Raw genomic sequence first — 18,842 nt, 5'->3', positions numbered from 1 at the left:
ATGCAAGTCTGTCAAAAGAACTAAAATAAGGGGGCAGTTTGCAGAGTCTTAGAAACAAGGTAATCACAGAGGTAAAAAGTATATTAATATAACTGTGTTGGTTATGCAAAACTGGGGAATGGGTTAGACCACAATGTAAAGGCACTTTTCAGTGCCATTTTTTTATAACCCCCCCCCCCCCCCCGTCAAATTGCTAATATTTTTCATTTTTTTTAATAAAGATTAATACACTGAAATTTGGGGACATTTAGAAAATTAACCAGAGGTCTGACCTCTGGTTAATTTTCAGAGTGCTAATTACTACCACAAACTCGCTGTACCAATAACCAGCTACTTGTAATGGCTGGTTATGTATATAAGGGCCCTTTGCGGGTATGTGCTAAATTAGCACTCCACTTGTAATCTAGCCCTTAATAAATACACATTTAGAGCAAAATGTTTGACTCCACATGCTGTCGTAGCTTCAACTGATACGTCTACACCTTTTCAGTGGCGAATGTACCACAGATTACAAGTGGAGCTAATAAACTAATAAATGCTCCTGTTTGAGCTCTAACTGTTCTTACAGTTTGGCTTTTTGTGCTAGTCTGGTTGCGCTTATATTATGAGTTGAAAGTAAACTGTTTTGGCTTGCACGCTAACCTAATGAGCCCAAAAAGCTGAAGTTAAAACATTGTGTGCGCGTTACACATAGAAGTCATCTTCCGTTTGTGGATGCCCCACAGATGCTCAATAGGGTATAGATCTGGGGACTGGAGGCTACCCATATATGCTGGTAATACGAATGTGAGAGCGATAACACCAAATTTAACACACCTGCTCCCCATTTACACCTGAGACCTTGTAACACTAATGAGTCACATGACACCGGGGAGGGAAAATGGCTAATTGGGCCCAAATTGGACATTTCCACTTAGGGGTGTAGTCACTTTTGTTGCCAACGGTTTAGACATTAATGGCTGTGTGTTGAGTTATTTTGAGGAGAAAGCAAATTTACACTGTTATACAGGTTGTACACTCACTACTTTACACTGTAGCAAAGTGTAATTTCTTCAGTGTTGTCACATGGAAAGATATAATAAAATAATTACAAAAATGTGAGGGGTGTACTCACTTTTGTGAGACACTGTATGTATATGTATGTATGTATATATATATATATATATATATATATATCTATATATATATATATATATACACACACACACATATACAGACATAAATATATATATATATATATATATATATATATATATACATACATACAGTACATATACATCTTTAGACATGTATATGTATGTATCTTAATGTTAACCCTTTAAGGACGCAGCTTTCAGTTTGCTCAATTGTTGTTCTGTCATAAGTCCTTAAGAGGTTAAAGCCCGTAGACCAGTGATTTTTAACCTTTTTTTGCCGTGGCACACTTTTTTTACATTCAAAAATCCTGTGGCACACCACCATCCCAAAATTTTACAAAATCACACATTGTAGCCTAATACAGCATATATATATATACACATACACACAAACACACACATACTGTATGTATTGTGCTGTTATGCCATGCCTCCTACAAACTACCCCTGCACTGGGAGTAAAAAACAAGTAAAGTTTAAAAAATATGTCACACTGTTGTCAGTCTGCCGTGGCACACCTGAGGATCTCTCACGGCACACTAGTGTGCCACGGCACACTGGTTGAAAAACACTGCCGTAGACTGTCTTTTTTTTCTCTAAACTTCTGAGATCTCATATCTTTGAGCCTTTATAAGTTTTGTGTGCTATATTTTTTTTAATAATTTTTATTTGATGGTGTTGTTATGAGTGTAAGTGTACTTTGTTATGTATTTTTGATGTGTTTTGTGCAACTTTTTTCTTTAGAGAAACAGTTAGAGTTCTGAGGACGCAGCAATTAATTTGAATTGAGATTTCGCTCAAACGTTGCATTTACTTTCAACTCGTATTACCAGCGGTAAATCCGACGAGAGCAAACACCCACGATAAATCCCTTATCGCTCACGTGCAAATGTTACCGCAGATGTTAATCTGGCCCTAAATTGTCCATAAAACATTTTGCATACTAGACATTTGCAGTATCAAATTCACACCCCTCGGTTTGCTATGCCCAATCAGATGATATTACTTCTTATCCACTCACATCAAACTATGTCACGCAGTCTACCATATTAAAAGATACAAAATATTAGACAGATAATAAAATCACAAAATCGGATAGAATGCAACAAAGTAGCAGTGAGCACTTGTGAGATAATGTATATACATATAGACCCTAATCAATATACCCAAACTAAGTATGTAAATAATATAGTGCCTGTGATCTATATTGATATTAATTTTGGTAAATTCAATGTTTCAAAATTGTAGTAATAATCCATACGACACAAGTATAGTGATAGGCCGTATTTCTAAGACTCAGGTGTTACATTACCTAAAATTGGCTCCCTATATTAAATAAATAACAGATGATGCGCATAATCCAAATAAATAGACGATTTTCAACATTTGTGGCTATTCAAAATTACTTTTAATTGCCGTATTGTGCAGTGCTTAGATTGTTGCCACCATGCTGTATACGCTCCTAAGACCTGGGGAACTGCTTTTGGTTATTATATCTGCATATATATCTATACCAATTTTCCCTCTAATTTTTATTATAGCTGTGCGGAGCTGCTACTACACTGAGCAGATTTTTTTTACACAACCTGGGCAGCGACTGGGCAGCGTATATATTCGTGTATATATATATATATATATATATATATATATATATATATATATTTATTATCCAACATAACAACCCCAACCTCACCACCAATACACCTTCCCACTTCACCACCAACATACCATCTTCAACTTCACCACTAATGTACCACCCTCAACTTCACCCCTAACGTACCATCCCCAATGTTACCACTAACATATTCCCACCAGTAATCATGTCTAACCTAATACTACTTTCCCTCATCACTAACATACAAACCACCAGGGCAAACATGCCACCCCATTCCATCCTCAGTAATACCACTTCCTGCTTTGTTGTAAACATAATCAATAACACTAACATAGCACAAGCATTGCTTATTAAGATTTCATGACTAACACACTGCAAACATCTCACCTATTTCCTACAACAGCAGCACTCACCACCAACATATCATCATCAGTAACATGACAATGGCAAGCCCTCATCAATAATACTTCACTAATGGGCCACATAGCTACTGTACTTACATCACCCCTTATGACTAACTCAACCCAAATACCACACAATTAACATTCCACAACCCTAATATCCCGACTGAAAAAACATCATCACTAATATATATCAATATCAGTTGTTACCACTAACATACAGCCCTGACGCAAGCAAAGAAAAAGCTATCACATATTGTCCAGCAGCTGAACAGTGTTTTAAAAAATAAAGACCTACAGGAACAGAATGTTCTAATATTATCAGAAGAGGTGTTCAAGAAGAGATGCTTTGATGTAAATTAGCAGGAATTGGTGTGTAAATTTACTGATTGACATTACATTACCAGATTTTTTTTTGCATGTAAAGCGGTGCGACCAATATCAATACAATACTCTGTAATAATAGTAACTGTTAGAAACTCGTCAGTACATGTACAGATGCTATGTACTGCATGAAGTTCTGTAGGAGGTACTGCAATGCAAGGTTTTACTGCACATATTATAGCGATATAAAATGCAGTACATATTAAGGTGTGATGCAATGCAGTACACATTATAATATAATGATCTGCAGTACACAGTGCTTTGTGCTTTCCTTAGTCAGGGCCTCCTCCTGTTTGGGGCTCAAATCTCCTACTCTGCCACTCATTCTGCCTCCTTAGCTGCCTGACACTCTTCCGTCCTAGACCCTGGCTAAACTGTGTAGTGTGGGAGTGTCTGTCACTCACACTGTCTCTGTCACCAGGCGCCCATGTTACGATATACTGACCCTTCCTTGTCTCCGCCTCAGATCCTGAGCTCATCTAGAATAATATGGATCTCACCAACCTCCAGCGCAACCTGCCAGGAAATCTAACGCCATTCCTCCTGCTAAAGCTAGACAGGTCCTACCGCTGCTACCGTTGCTGCCGCTGGCTCTGTTTATGGCCCGCTGAGGGCTTTAAAGTTATAACCACTCCCTGTGATACGCGGCGTTACTTAACACATTTGCGGTGCCATGTATATATTCATATAGGTATAGATATATATTTTACAAAAAATTATCATATATATATATATATATATATATACTGTGTATATATATATATATATATATATATATATATAAATATTTGAAAATAAAAAGTACATTTTCTTCTATGTTAAGAACATTGGAATGTAAAATATTCATAACTAACTTTGGGTTTAGCGTGGTAGATCTAACGCACTGTCGGTTTAGCACGCAAGCAATAAGTTTTCTTTTTTTTAAATAGCATGCACCGTTGAAGTCTTTGGGGAGAAGTTAACCCGATCCCAAGTCCTGAAAATAGTTTTACTGTTAACTTGTCATATCCCGGCCATGTTAAAATATTACTTTGAAAAATTTAGTTCGCTACATTGGCCCACATTGTTTTACACAGCTAGCAATCTACTCAGGGCCAGACTGGGAATAAAAAGCAGCCCTGAAAAATTGTGCGGACCAGCCCTAGAAGGCTCATGCCCCATTTTTCTCAAAGGGATGACTCCTCCCAGTTTTTTTTTTGTAATAATAAAAAAATAATAAAAAAAAAACAGATTGTTGTTATATAGACACCATACAAGCCAAGTTCATCCTTAACTCCATTTTATACTGTAAAAATGATTATCCATAGTGTAATCTAGAGAAGACACTCAAAAAAGTGTCTCTCTTTTTCACAGTGTGACTTGACTAGACATGTGAAACCATTCAATGGAGGGCAAGTAAAATGGCCCAAAGTTTTGGAAACAACTTTCAAGGAAATATTTTGTGGCCTAATATGTATAGATCAGTGGAAAAAAGAAGAGAGACATTACAGCTGTACCACCTCACCTCCAGCACCGCCCCCTTAAATTGTAGCTGGCCAGCCCCAGCTACTGCGACCCACCAGGAAATCTCCTGGTATCCTGATAGCCAAATTTGGCTTTGAATCTACTGCATATAGTATAAGCAGCGATCAAGAGTTTATATATCCATATCCTGAAAGACAAATGCTGAGTTTCACAGTCTAAAACGGATAATAATAATAATAATGATCAACCATATCTATTAACTAATGTTGATCATCAAGGTTGCTTCCAAAAGAAACCTTAAAACTTGCTATCTTTAGTTTAGATTCTGACAGGACTTGGGACTGAATCTGTCTCCTCTGCTTCACAGAGTATTTAGCTTTAAAGTATTGTTGTACATTTATTTTACCCTACAGGGAAAAACAAAAGGTTATTAGGTTAAATTGTCACCAATCAGGTTAAATTGTCACCAATCCCCCCCCCCAATAAAATGTACCACTTCTTAAAAGAAATCATTATGATTTTAGTTTAAAACTACAGTAAATTCTTAATGAAATTAAACACAAATATAATGGGGTCGATTTATCAAATGTCTGGCGGACACAGCGAATAATGTCCGCACGACACCAGTGTCGGCATTTATCATTGCACAAGCATTTCACAAGAAATACTTGTGCAATGCTGCCCCCTCCACATTCACAGCCAATCGGCCACTAGCAGGGGGTGTCAATCATCCAGATCGTATCAGAGGTGGCAGACGAGTTAAGGAGCAGCAGTCTTAATACCTGCTGCTTCTTAAATCCTTTTTCCGGTGATGCTGCTTGATAAATGTACCCCATTTTTGAGTTTATGATACTTGTACAAGCTTTAAAACTATTTAAAAACAAAAATTGTAAATGAAAAACAGTTTGAATTTCTGTGACGTTTTATCTTATATTTTCGAAATTGCATTTTAAATTAGAGGTTATTTTTCTCTCTCTTAGGTATACCAGGAAGTGACTATATCAATTCCAACTACATTGATGGTTATAGAAAACAGAATGCATATATAGCAACACAAGGACCTCTTCCAGAAACATTTGGAGATTTTTGGAGAATGATGTGGGAACAACGCAGTGCAACTGTTGTAATGATGACAAAACTGGAAGAAAGGTCTAGGGTAAGTATATCTGCTTTTTGTTTCTTTTTGAAGGTTATATACATAGTAACATAGTAGATGAGGTTGAAAAAAAGAACAAAGTCCATCGAGTTCAACCTATACAAATGTAAAATATATACAAAAAGCTCCAGTTAAGCTTAAATAATCCCACTAAAAGGTGACCCATTTAATACTAGCAATCATATCCATGAATTTTGTTTATAGACAGAAATGTATCCAAATACCTCCTTTGGTAATGAGTTCCAAAATTTTATTGCTCTTACAGTGAAAAAACTTTTCCGTTGCAGGAGATTAAATCTCCTTTCCTCCAACCTTAAATTGTGACCTCTAGTCACAATTAATTTTCTTGGAATAAACAGCGCTTCTGCCATCTCTGTATATGGGCCTTGAATATATTTATATAAAGTAATCATGTCACCTCTTAAGCGCCTTTTTTCTAAAGAAAATAGACCCAGTTTGGCTAGCCTCTCCTCATAGGTTAAATTCTCCAATCCCCTTATTAGCTTTGTGGCCCTTCTCTGAACTTTTTCTAGTTCTGCAATATCTTTTTTTGCGATCGGTCCCCAGAACTGCACTCTATACTCAAGGTGAGGTCTTACCAGGGCTTTATATAGTGACAGAATTATGCTTTCCTCCCTTGAGTCAATGCCTCTTTTAATACATGCTAGTATCTTATTAGCCTTTGAAGCTGCTGCCCTGCATTGTGCACCCATCTTTAGCTTGTTATCTATTACTACTCCCAAATCCCTTTCCTCCTGTGTTTGGCTAAGTCTTGTCCCATTTAAATAATACGTTGCCTGCTTATTTTTACTTCCAAAATGTAGAAACCTGCATTTTCCTGTATTACATCTCATTTTCCATTTACCTGCCCATACTTGTAATTTTTGTAGGTCCCTTTGTAACGAAAGTTCATTCTGCTCTGACCTTATGACCTTACTTAAAGGGACAGTATACTATGAAATAGTTTATCCCTTAATGTGTTTACTATTGCTTTTTTTTACCAACTGCAGAGTAAAAAATTATGAATATTGGCTTTTTAAGGTTTATTTGTGTATATTAAAGCTCTGATTTTGTGTTTTGAAGCCACAACCTAATAAAATGGGTTGAGCTTGTAGGTATAATCAGATCTTATTACTGTATCAAATTGTGTACATATAAATGTTTTTTTATCTTGTATCTCTCCATAAGACAATAACCAGTACTTGGAGAGAACAATGGAAAATCAACATTTTATTACCTTATCTCTGCTATATCCCACTGGGAGTGTAATTTCTTCTGCTGGCTGTGTTTACAAAGCTTATCTATAGCTGGGACTTGCGGCCACAAACTTTCAGAATAGGTGGGGATACCACAGACTTAATAAACTATTTCAAATGCCAATATAAGGGTAATGGAAATACTTGTAAACAATATAATACACTCCAGCAAGTAAAGTGGGTCATTGGGAACAAAAATTTTGAGTAAACTGTCCCTTTAACTTAGTATCATCTGCAAAAATAGAGATGTCGCTATTTAATCCTAGCTCCAAGTCATTTATAAAAATATTAAAAGAATAGGGCCCAGCACTGATCCCTGGGGTACTCCACTGATTACCTTTGTCCAATCTGAGTATGATCCATTTACTACTACTCATTGCTCCCTATCTTTAATCCAGTTATTTATCCACAAACTAACATTTTCAGCTGTTCCCAGTCCCTTAATGTTGTGCATTAATCTCTCATGTGGCACTGTATCAAACGTCTTTGCAAAATCTAAGTATATCACATCAACTGATTCCCCTTTATCTATATTTTACTTACTTCCTCATAGAATCTAATTAGATTAGTTTGACATGATCTATTTCTCATAAAACCATTCTGATTAGAACTCATAATCTTGTTTACACGAATATGCTCATCAATATAATCCTTTATAATCTCTTCAAATATCCTCCCCACTAATGATGTCAGACTAACTGGTCTATAGCTTCCTGGATCATCCCTACTTCCCTTTTTGAAGAGTGGCACCACATCAGCTTTACGCCAATCCTTGGGTACCATGCTTGAGGATAATGAGTCTTGAAAAATTAAGAGTAGAGGTTTGTCTGTAACAGTGCTAAATTCCCTCAACACCCTTGGGTGTATTCCATCTGGGCCTGGAGATTTATTTACCCTAATATTATCCAGTTTGTTCCTGAAATCCTCTATACATATCCCAATTAATGGTATGGGCTGGCATGTTCTATTTTGTTCCAAAGTATAATCCAATGGTTCATCTCTTGTGTATACTGAAGAAAAAAACTGGTTTAGTATCTCAGCCTTCTCCCTGTCACTGTTAATCATGCTACCCTCCCCGCATTTTAATGTACCTACATTGTCTTTCTTAGATTTTTTGCTATTTATGTACTTAAAGAATCTTTTAGGGTTAGATTTAGAATCCTTTGCAATTAATTTTTCATTTTCAATTTTGGCTAATTTGCTTTTTTGCATGCTTTGTTACATTCCTTATAAATATGGAATTTTGAGTCTGTACTATTTTCTTTGAATAATTTAAATGCCCTACATTTTTTTTCCTAATTTCTCTTAACACATTTATATTTAGCTACATTGGCTTGGATTTTTATTTTTATTTTTATAACCATATGGTATTTGTTGATATGTATATTTATTTAACAAAGTTTTAAATGTTATCCATTTATCCTCTGTATTTTTATTAGAGAATACTTTGTCCCAATTTATGTTATTTAATGATTTCCTTAAATCGTTGAATTTTGCTTTCTTAAAGTTAAAAGTCTTGGTTAAACCTTTAAGACACTGTTTATGAAAGGAAATTTCAAATGTGACCATGTTATGATCACTGTTACCCAAATTTTCTTTGACTTCTACGTTTGATATTATATCTGTATTATTTGATAGCACTAAATCCAATATAGCATTACTCCTAGTTGGCTCCTCTATTAATTGTGACAAGAAGTTATCCCTGAGAGCATTTATAACTCTATCCCCCTTAGCTGAATTACTAGTTTTATTGGCCCAGTTTATATCAGGGTAGTTAAATCTCCCATAATTACAGCAGCCTTACCTATTTGTATTAGTAGTTGCGTTTCATCCAGGTCACTAATGTTGGGGGGCTTGTAGCATGTTCCTAGTAATATTTTTTTAGGATTTCCCCCCCCACTCTTTATTTCCACCCACAGGGTCTCTACATTGTCGCCTGTATCCGAAATATCTTCCCGTATTGTAGGTTTAAGGTTAGGTTTAATATACATGCAGATTCCTCCACCCTTTTTATTATTTCTGTCCCTTCTAAATAAAGTAGTAACTGCCCAGTCATGTGAATCATCCCACCAAGTTTCAGTTATACTGATAACATCATAGTCCTCTTCTGCAACTAAGAGTGTCAGCTCCCCCATTTTATCCGTCATGCTTCTTGCATTTGTTGTCATACATTTAATTTTCATGTGTTTTCTGCTGATAATTGGTGTGCTTTCCTCCATACTTTCTAATGTGACATTTCTCAAGTCATCTCTTCCTTGAGATATCAAAGGACTGACAGATTCACAGACTGATCTCTCTATTCTATTGTGTTCTAACTGACCCTTCCCCCCTTTGCCTAGTTTAAAAGATTCTTTAAACTTGCTACCTTCCTTTCCCCCAACACACCTGCACCCATGTCATTTAGATGCAATCCATCCTTACTGTACAAATTATACCCAAGTGAAAAGTCAGCCCAGTGCTCTAAAAAGTCAAACCCCTCATTTTTACACCATGTTTTTAACCATGAATTAACAGACCTTAGCTCCTTCTGCCTCACTGAATTAGCACACTGCACTGGTAATATCTCAGAAAATATTACTTTGGAGGTCCTTGCTTTAAGCTTGCTACATAACTCCCTGAAGTCATTTTTTAGTACTCTCCATCTCCCGCTGATTCCTTCATTAATACCAATATGTACCATGACTGTAGGATCAGACCCGCATCCCTCTAACAATCTATCAATACACTCCACAATATGCCTAAAACGAGCCCCTGGAAGACAGCAAACTGTTTAAAGGGTCTGGATGACAAATTACCCTATCAACCTTCCTAATAATAGAGTCTCCTACCACCAGCATCTGTCCCAGGCCCTGACTTGTATGCCCCTCTTCCATGACTGAAGAACTGTTAACTATAGCATGCCCATCTACCATGTCTGAAGGACTGCCCACCATAGTATGCTGCTCTTCCACAACTAAAGGACTGTTCACTATACTAGGCAACACAGCCCTCTCTGACACTGCCACCCCTGAACTGATATCCCCAACATCTTCACTTAATCTGTCAAATCTGTTGGGGTGTACCAGCTCAGAACTGGCCTGTCTCTTCCACTTACCTTTATCTCGCCCTCTAACTGTGACCCAGCTACATACTGGAGTTTCCTCATCTGAATCCTCCCCATTCCCACTGTTAGAACAATTAACAATTAACTCAGTCCTATCCATTTCCCTTTCAAGTGTCAATTTCATGCAGTGCTGCAATTCGTTCCTCCAGCACTCCAATATGAGTTTCTAAAGAGACAATATGCTCACATTTACCACAAACATATAATACCTGAAGTGGCTGCTCCAGTGATGCAAACATATGGCAAGCTGTACACTGAATAAGATTCTCACACATTCTTGATAAAATATTTAACTTAAAAGTATAAAATAATTATATTTCCCCTTGGTTACCCCAAACCCTTGTTTGCCTAACTACCTTGGTTAGCTAACTATTATACTTAGACAGAAAATCTTACTTTAACAGAGAATAAATACAGCAGACCCACTTAGAGCAAGCTCAACAGAGTTACTGTGCTAAATTTATAGGCTTGCACGGCCCAAACAGCTGAAAAAAGTCCCACCCCTAATTACCCACACAGGAAACAAGAAAAAAAAATATATAAATAAAAAAAAAAATGGATAGATACAAACCAACAGTTATTTTGTTTTATAAAATGCAACCCTTGCAAAGCAAAATATTTATAAATTAGCTTGGTTAGCTAACTATTATACTTAAACAGAAAATCTTACTTTAACAGAGAATAAATACAGCAGACCCACTTAGAGCAAGCTCAACAGAGTTACTGTGCTAAATTTATAGGCTTGCACTGCCCAAACAGCTGAAAAAGTCCCACCCCTAATTACCCACACAGGAAACAAAAACAAAAAAATATATAAATAAAAATAAAATGGATAGATACAAACCAACAGTTATTTTGTTTTATAAAATGCAACCCTTGCAAAGCAAAATATTTATAAATTAGCTTGGTTAGCTAACTATTATACTTAAACAGAAAATCTTACTTTAACAGAGAATAAATACAGCAGACCCACATAGAGCAAGCTCAACAGAGTTACTGTGCTAAATTTATAGGCTTGCACTGCCCAAACAGCTGAAAAAGTCCCACCCCTAATTACCCACACAGGAAACAAAAACAAAAAAAAATATAAATAAAAATAAAATGGATAGATACAAACCAACAGTTATTTTGTTTTATAAAATGCAACCCTTGCAAAGCAAAATATTTATAAATTAGCTTGGTTAGCTAACTATTATACTTAAACAGAAAATTTTACTTTAACAGAGAATAAATACAATATTATTCATAAAGATATGAATAATATTGTTGTAAGTTGAATATTCCTATTCTAGTATTTTTATTTTTTAAATAGCTTTTCAACTATGTTTAAGAGAGAATGATATTGAATAGCAAAGCATGTCAAATGTAATGTTGTTCTTTAGTTCTCTGCTCAGACGAGATCCCTAGTGAAATTCTAAAAAGGCAGATTTTTCTATACTTCTCCAAGGGAGCGTTCCCTGCATGTGAAGGAGAGACAAGCCCAGTGCAATATAGCATTGCATGACATGAGAGTTCTGCTGCATTTACACTTTGTACTTTGTATTTTATATTACTTTACACTTCAGATTAAGTTTTATAACATTTAAACTTTGCACTTTCTATGTTGTATTTTATTTTGTATACAGCAGTGTAATTAGGTTTGTGATTTTACAAATTAGTATGCTTTTTCAGTTTCATTTTAACTGTAGCAAATTATACTTTGTATATTTATGTGTACCATTTACAAATTACATTGCACTTTGTATTTATTCTATTTAAAATAAAACTGAAAAAACTGACAGTTTCAATTCTCATAAAGATTAATTAATTAATTAAGCAATTAATTCAGACTCCACAAGGGCTGAACTCACTAAATTATATAAGGAAAAGGGCAGAATCTGAAAGATCTGAAAGAGATGAGAGATGCCTTCCATAGATAGTATTGAGGCTCTCTATGATACAGAATTTCAAAGGGAAGAGAGAAGTTAACCGGAGAACCCCTGCAGCTGATATAAAGTCTCAATTTGCAACAAATACAAATTGAACTGCAATGTTTTCACTACAATTTAATTGGCCTGTAGTTTAGTATATATATTACTTTTCTGTCAGTTAAATAAGTGTATTGTGAATTTTGAGCAAAAATCAATTGCATACAGATGTTGAAATAGCTCAGTGAGAACAGCTTGTTTAAAATGCTTACAGCATTTCACAAGAATCAGGCATACCTTGGGAACTCCCCTATTTAGCCCAGGGAACTGCCATGTCCACTTTATGAATCTCTGTTTTATTGCCAAGTAATTTGTAAGAGATAAACAAACAAATCTACACAGAATAATCTTAAATTATTAATGTAGCACATAAAGTCTCAAAACATAATCAACATTTGTAAAATAACTGCTGGATCTAAATCTTAATCTAAATGTATTAAAATATAAACTAGAAAGTGCAAAGCTTAAATATAATAACACTGAAAGGACTCAATCTGAAGTGTAAATTTATATAAAATACAAAGCACAAAGTGTAAGTGTAACAAAACTCTCATAACATGCAGTGCTATATTGCACTTTGCGTGTCTCTCCTTTACTTAAATAAATGCAAGGAACATTCCTCTAACATGTATAGAAACATTTGCTTGACTAGAATCTTGAGAGATCTTGCAGGGTTCCACTATTTTTCTTTTAGCATTCAGTGAATTCAGCCCCTATAAAAGCTGCACTACAATTTCTCTCCATGCAGGAGAATCTTTTATCATCAGGCCCTTAGAAAGAAAGCTATTTTGAAATGAAAATGAAATCACATCATTCCAGCACTTATTGAGCTAAATCTCAACTGACTGGCTAAAATGAAGCTGCTGCACAAAAATATGTAGTGACAATAAGGTTTGTGTAGTGGCCCTTTTTTAGCATCTGTATCAAAAAACAACCCACACATTTTCAGTGGCATTGCACTATGTCTGTGTCTGCAAATTTAGCAGCTCTTTATGACTGGTTACTATGATCAGCCAGACAGGGTCGGCTCCAGAACAAATGAAATAGGGGGGCATTTTTTTTTTCACGAGGGGGCACTCATTTACAAAGCATGTATGAGAGTCAAAATAAGAGCAGACCTACATATTCTGCAGGAAAGTGTAGCCATCTTGATATTTAATTTATAGCCAATGACAGTATTAAAGGAATATATTGTAAACTCATTCTCAAATCTCAATCATATCTCCTAAACAGCCATGCACCCTAAACCTTGCACTGCAATTAACCCCTTTGTTTGCAATAGCAGTGAGGATACTAGGTTTTCAGGTACTGGTAATTTTGTAGATTAGATTTAGCTATAACTGTTTTGCAATAACTAACTGATATCAGGCTACTTAATAAAAATGTTTTTTTAATCAATTATCTTCTAAGGGGTTTACACATAGTCAAAGTCAATTGTTTCTGTGTCACTTCAGAAAAGGAAATAAACTGCAATCCTATGAATAGCAGTATGTACATGTATGTATGTATGCTCCAATCATCATCTGTATCTTTGCTTGGAGCTATATTGGAGTTCGCTGGATGTAGGAATTTGCTTATGTGTTTAACCGCTTGTTAGACATGTAATGACAAAAGATAATAAGAAATACACTTGTGTAATGAGCTTGAGTAGTTTGTTTGTTCATTTATTTATTTTTGCAATTATGTCCCTTTAAATAAGTGAAACTCCAAATTTACATCTAACATTAGAATTGTGCTATGCAATGATTTGCAGGTTTTGCCACATTACAAGTAAATCACAATACAAGAATAAAATGTTTTGTTTCTTTGGTTGATATTGGACTATTTTTATGTCAAACATCTAAAACATTTTCAGGTTTAAAAATAGAGATGTCCTGTATATGTTGTCAAATGATATGCTTACAAATGCCATGCGTTTCTGAGAGGTGTGCTGCAGCATTAAGGAATTCCTTCATGTAGATAGAAAATATAAAGTATTTTAGGACAATGCGTTTATGCATATGGTGCCTCCATTATAAATTCAAGCCTTGGCTGGGCTAAATATCAGCCAGCTCTTTTATTTTAAAAAAAATAAAAATAGAATTGTTAGCCTTTTAATAGCCATTAAGTAAATTACTAGCATTCATAAAAGAATATGAAATAAATAAACACTCAGGTTAAGAATTGAAAAGAAAATACTAGCACAGATTTGTATTTCTTAGGATGTTGATCAAGCATGTGAGCTTATAAACCTCTTGTGTGGGAATAGCAATAAGCAAACAGAATACAATATAGTGAATCATTGCCCCCCAATGTGTCCCCCCCCCCCCCCCCTTGGAGCCGACCCTGCAGCCAGGTAAGAAACTGCTTATCCCACCTCATATGACACTGGTACTAATGTCAAGTAGGTCCCAGGGTTGAAGTACTGTATACTTTTCTATACTTATTAACCTTATCCATGGGCGAGTCCCCACACAATACTTGCTAGACCTGTGAATTTGGCTCATATGACTCTTTTGGAGTTAATATTTGGAAAAGATAGTGTATACGAATATTCGTCTTCTGCACTATTCGGTATTTGTTTAGTTTAAAACTAGATGAGTAGTGAATATTCAGGGAACTTTTACGTTAGTTTTTGTTAAACAAATGTAAATGTTCCTTTGTTACAGGTGAAAAAGAAAGTTCACCTATAGCCTTATACTCACCTCTAGCACGCTGGAGAGCCGCATTAACCCTTACTAGGCTGACCATAATGTCGCTTTAAAAAGGGACACATATGAAAAATACATATGTCAGGGCTGTTTTCAGGGCTGTTTAAAGAAATGGTTTTGTATAAGAACCCTCACATATGTATTTTTCATATGTGCAGTGGCGTCACTAGGGTTGGTGTCACCCGGTGCGGTAAGTCATGGTGTCACCCCCCCCCCAGAAAGCAGACACACACATACAAACACTCAGACACACTTAAAAACATACTTAGATGCACACACAAACACTCGGAAACACACTCAGACACACACACAAAAACACACACACAAAAACTCAGACACACACATACAAAATATGTAAACTGCACTGCATTAATTATGAAGCTCATGCCTAGAGCTGCTCCCTGGCTCAGCAGAACATCAAATGAAAGATAAACAGAGCACTCTAAAATAAATCACTGAAGAAAAGGTTTAGGCGCACAAACTATGAAAATTCTGCTCTCTGACTCTGTTCCAAGTCTGTCAGTGCACAGCCCTGGGCCGCATGTCACTGAGCAGTGAGCACAGATAGGCAGGCAGGTTTAGGCTAGCAGCGCAACTTTGCAAGCCCCACGGCACACCCACAACATTCATAGTGAAATTGGGCAGGGGAGGAGCAAAGTACAAACAAGCAAAAGCAGCCGGGAAAACTATTTGTTGAAATTGCAGCACTGGCTCAAGGGGCAAAAAAATTGTGTGTCTACAACTTCCCCAGTCCCACTAATGTTCACAAATGCCAGCCTCTAATAAAATAATCTATGCATCTCAACATTGTATTTCTTTGAATTTCAATAAAATTAAAAAAGGGTGTCACCCGGGTGCGGCCCGCCCCCCCCTAGTGACGCCACTGCATATGTGTTCCTTCTTAAAGCGGCAATATGGTCAGCCTAACCCTTACCCTTCTCCATAGAGCCATGGGCCGCTGTAATAGGAGGCATAGCGTGGTGGATCCCAGGGCCTGTGCTAAAGGACCCTCTGTTTTAAAGCAGGCCCTGGTATCCACCGTGCTAAGCCTCCTATTAGCGCAGCCCAGAGCTCTATGAAGAAGGGTCAGGATTAGTGTGGCTCTCCAGCACGCTAGAGGCAGGTGTTTAACCCTTTAAAGCTAATTTAATGGAAACAAATAAATGCTGACAAATTGCATCCATATTTCTTCATTTTCTTTAAATAAGTTTGTGCATTTGTTTGATATTCATTTCATGAAAATTAAATTAATATCCATGATTTTAATACCAATCTGCATTTGTAACAAAATGAAAACACAAATCTGTAACTTTCTCATCTGCTATGAAACTCCCACACTTGTGATGCCTCTTAAACCATCCTCTATGCAACTTCTTTCAATATCACTCATGGTTAACCCCCTGCATTTGTAAACCCTCAACTAAAATTCAACAACCCTACATTTTCAAAAGTGAACCCTCTCATTTTTTAGACTTGTACATGCAAAACAACTTAAATATGCATGTTTGGCTTTGGAATCACATGAGTATGTTTCATGCTGCGTTGTGCATAGTAAAATAGGCTTATATGATTTTTTGCCCATTATAAGATGAATAGTGGGCTGATATTTATACTCATGAAAACCTATAAGATTAAAGGGACAGTTCACCCCAAAAATGTATCATGTTTTAATTGTTCCCAATGATCTAATTTACCTGCTGGAGTGTATTAAATTGTTCACAAGTAGCTCTTTTACTCCTATTTTAGCCTTTGAAATAGCTTATTTAGCCTGTGGTATCCCAACCTATACTGAATGTTTTGATACTGGAGTCTCAACCATTGAGTAGCCTAAGTAAACACAGCCAGCAGGAGAAATGACACTCCCAGTGGGGTGCAGGATAGTTAAGTAATAACATTATCATTTTCCATTGTTCTCTCTATGTACACAAATACATAGTTTTCCAGACAAATATAAGATAAGGAAACAAGTGTGTGTACACAAAGTGATAACATAATGAGATATGATATTACCTGAAGCTCAACCCGTTGTGATAGGCTATGGTTTAAAAGCACAAAACCAGCTAATTCATTTACACAAATAAACCTGAAAATGCAATTTGTCATACATTTTATACTCTGCAGCTGGTATAACAAGTCATTGAAAATACATTAATATAAAAAACAATTTTACAGTGTACTGTCCCTTTAACTTTAATGATTAGCAAAACGGTATGCTTAAAATTATGTTAATAAATAGAACCTCATTCATCAAAAAAGTCTCAAATTTCAAAGTACCCAGTTATTGTTGTGATAAAATAGCTGACATACTAAAATTTGCTGTTCAAAATAACAAACCTGAGTACTGTGTATTAGGGGTGATTTACTTTCGATTAGATAGTTAAAGGGACAGTATACACTCATTTCCATATAACTGCATGTAATAGACACTACTATAAGGAATAACATGCACAGATACTGATATAAAAATCCAATATAAAACTGTTTAAAAACTTACTTAGAAGCTCCCAGTTTAGCTTGGTTGAAAAGGTTATCTGGAACACCCACTGAAAGTTTAGCTCTGTTGAAAAGGCAGTTGGAAAGCCCACTGCAAGTGGGAAATAAGACACTCCCCCCTCCCTTTTCTTTTGCATATGAAAAGACCCTTTACACACAGGAGCAAGCTGAAGAAGGTAGCTGACGGTATTCTCATAAAACTTTGGGGCTTGGTTAGATAGTGGTTAAATAAAAAATCTACAAAACATTTATGCATAGAAAAAATTAGTGTATAATGTCCCTTTAAGTTTGGCAATTTAATACATGTCTACATCTAATGTTTGAGTTTATTTGCAGTGAGTGAAAATTAATTTACGACACTGCAATGTTGGCTTTTGTTAAACACTATCATACTCTTGAGCATGGCTTCTCTCCTAGGCAATTAATCTAAGTCCTACAAATATTCACACATTTAAAAAATGCAAAAAAAGCAAGCACATGCTATTCTGATAAGGTTGATGAATTAATTTCACAGGCTTATGGAACAGTAAGAGATAGAGAATCCAGGAATAAGTTATGTTACAAATCATTTGCTATATTTAATCATCCAGGATGGTGTTTTAAATTACTTAATTATATGAGGGGAGATTAGTAATGTAGAAGACACTACTACACAAAATAACAAATTGAAAAGAAGTATCCTGTAATATTATGCTATGCGCATTAACAAGTTAAATGAATATTAAAGTCATTTTCTTTTCTTTGTTGTGAAATGAGGGTATTTTAAAATGTACTATTGTTTTTTTATTTTTGTAAAATGGATGTTCTTGTTCTGAGAAGAAAATGTCTGCTATAGTTTTGGAGAGCATCACACCCCACTTTATTTATTGGCTGATCCAATGAGATGATTGAATCTTCAGCATGCTCACAATTTATTCTAAAGAAAGGGCACCGTATTCTTATTGCCCATATTGGATCATGAATTCAGATCGAAACAAAATAGAAAAATTATATATATATATATATATATATATATATATATATATATATATATATATATATATATTAATTTAATCTAATTGTGGGGTATTCATAAAATACTGTACATTTACATGTACTGTACATTTATTTTTTTCTATATTTAATGTCCCTTTTTTCATTGGTAATTGAACACAATCACACAGCACCATGTAGTTAC

The 18,842-nt window shown here is 35.6% G+C and overlaps 1 protein-coding gene across 1 annotated transcript in view; it reads left to right on the top strand.

Moving 5' to 3' along the window:
• The window catches only part of PTPRD (protein tyrosine phosphatase receptor type D), a 666,726-nt gene that overhangs the window by 545,990 nt on the left and 101,894 nt on the right, over window positions 1-18,842 (top strand). Inside the window, exon 25 of the mRNA XM_053702567.1 lies at window positions 5,981-6,156. Coding sequence (XP_053558542.1) covers window positions 5,981-6,156 — 176 coding nt within the window. The remainder of the gene's footprint in view (window positions 1-5,980; window positions 6,157-18,842) is intronic.

Source organism: Bombina bombina, chromosome 2 (assembly GCF_027579735.1).
Source record: "Bombina bombina isolate aBomBom1 chromosome 2, aBomBom1.pri, whole genome shotgun sequence".
In the NCBI taxonomy this organism is placed as follows: domain Eukaryota; kingdom Metazoa; phylum Chordata; class Amphibia; order Anura; family Bombinatoridae; genus Bombina; species Bombina bombina.
This window is presented reverse-complemented; position numbering and strand designations above follow the sequence as displayed.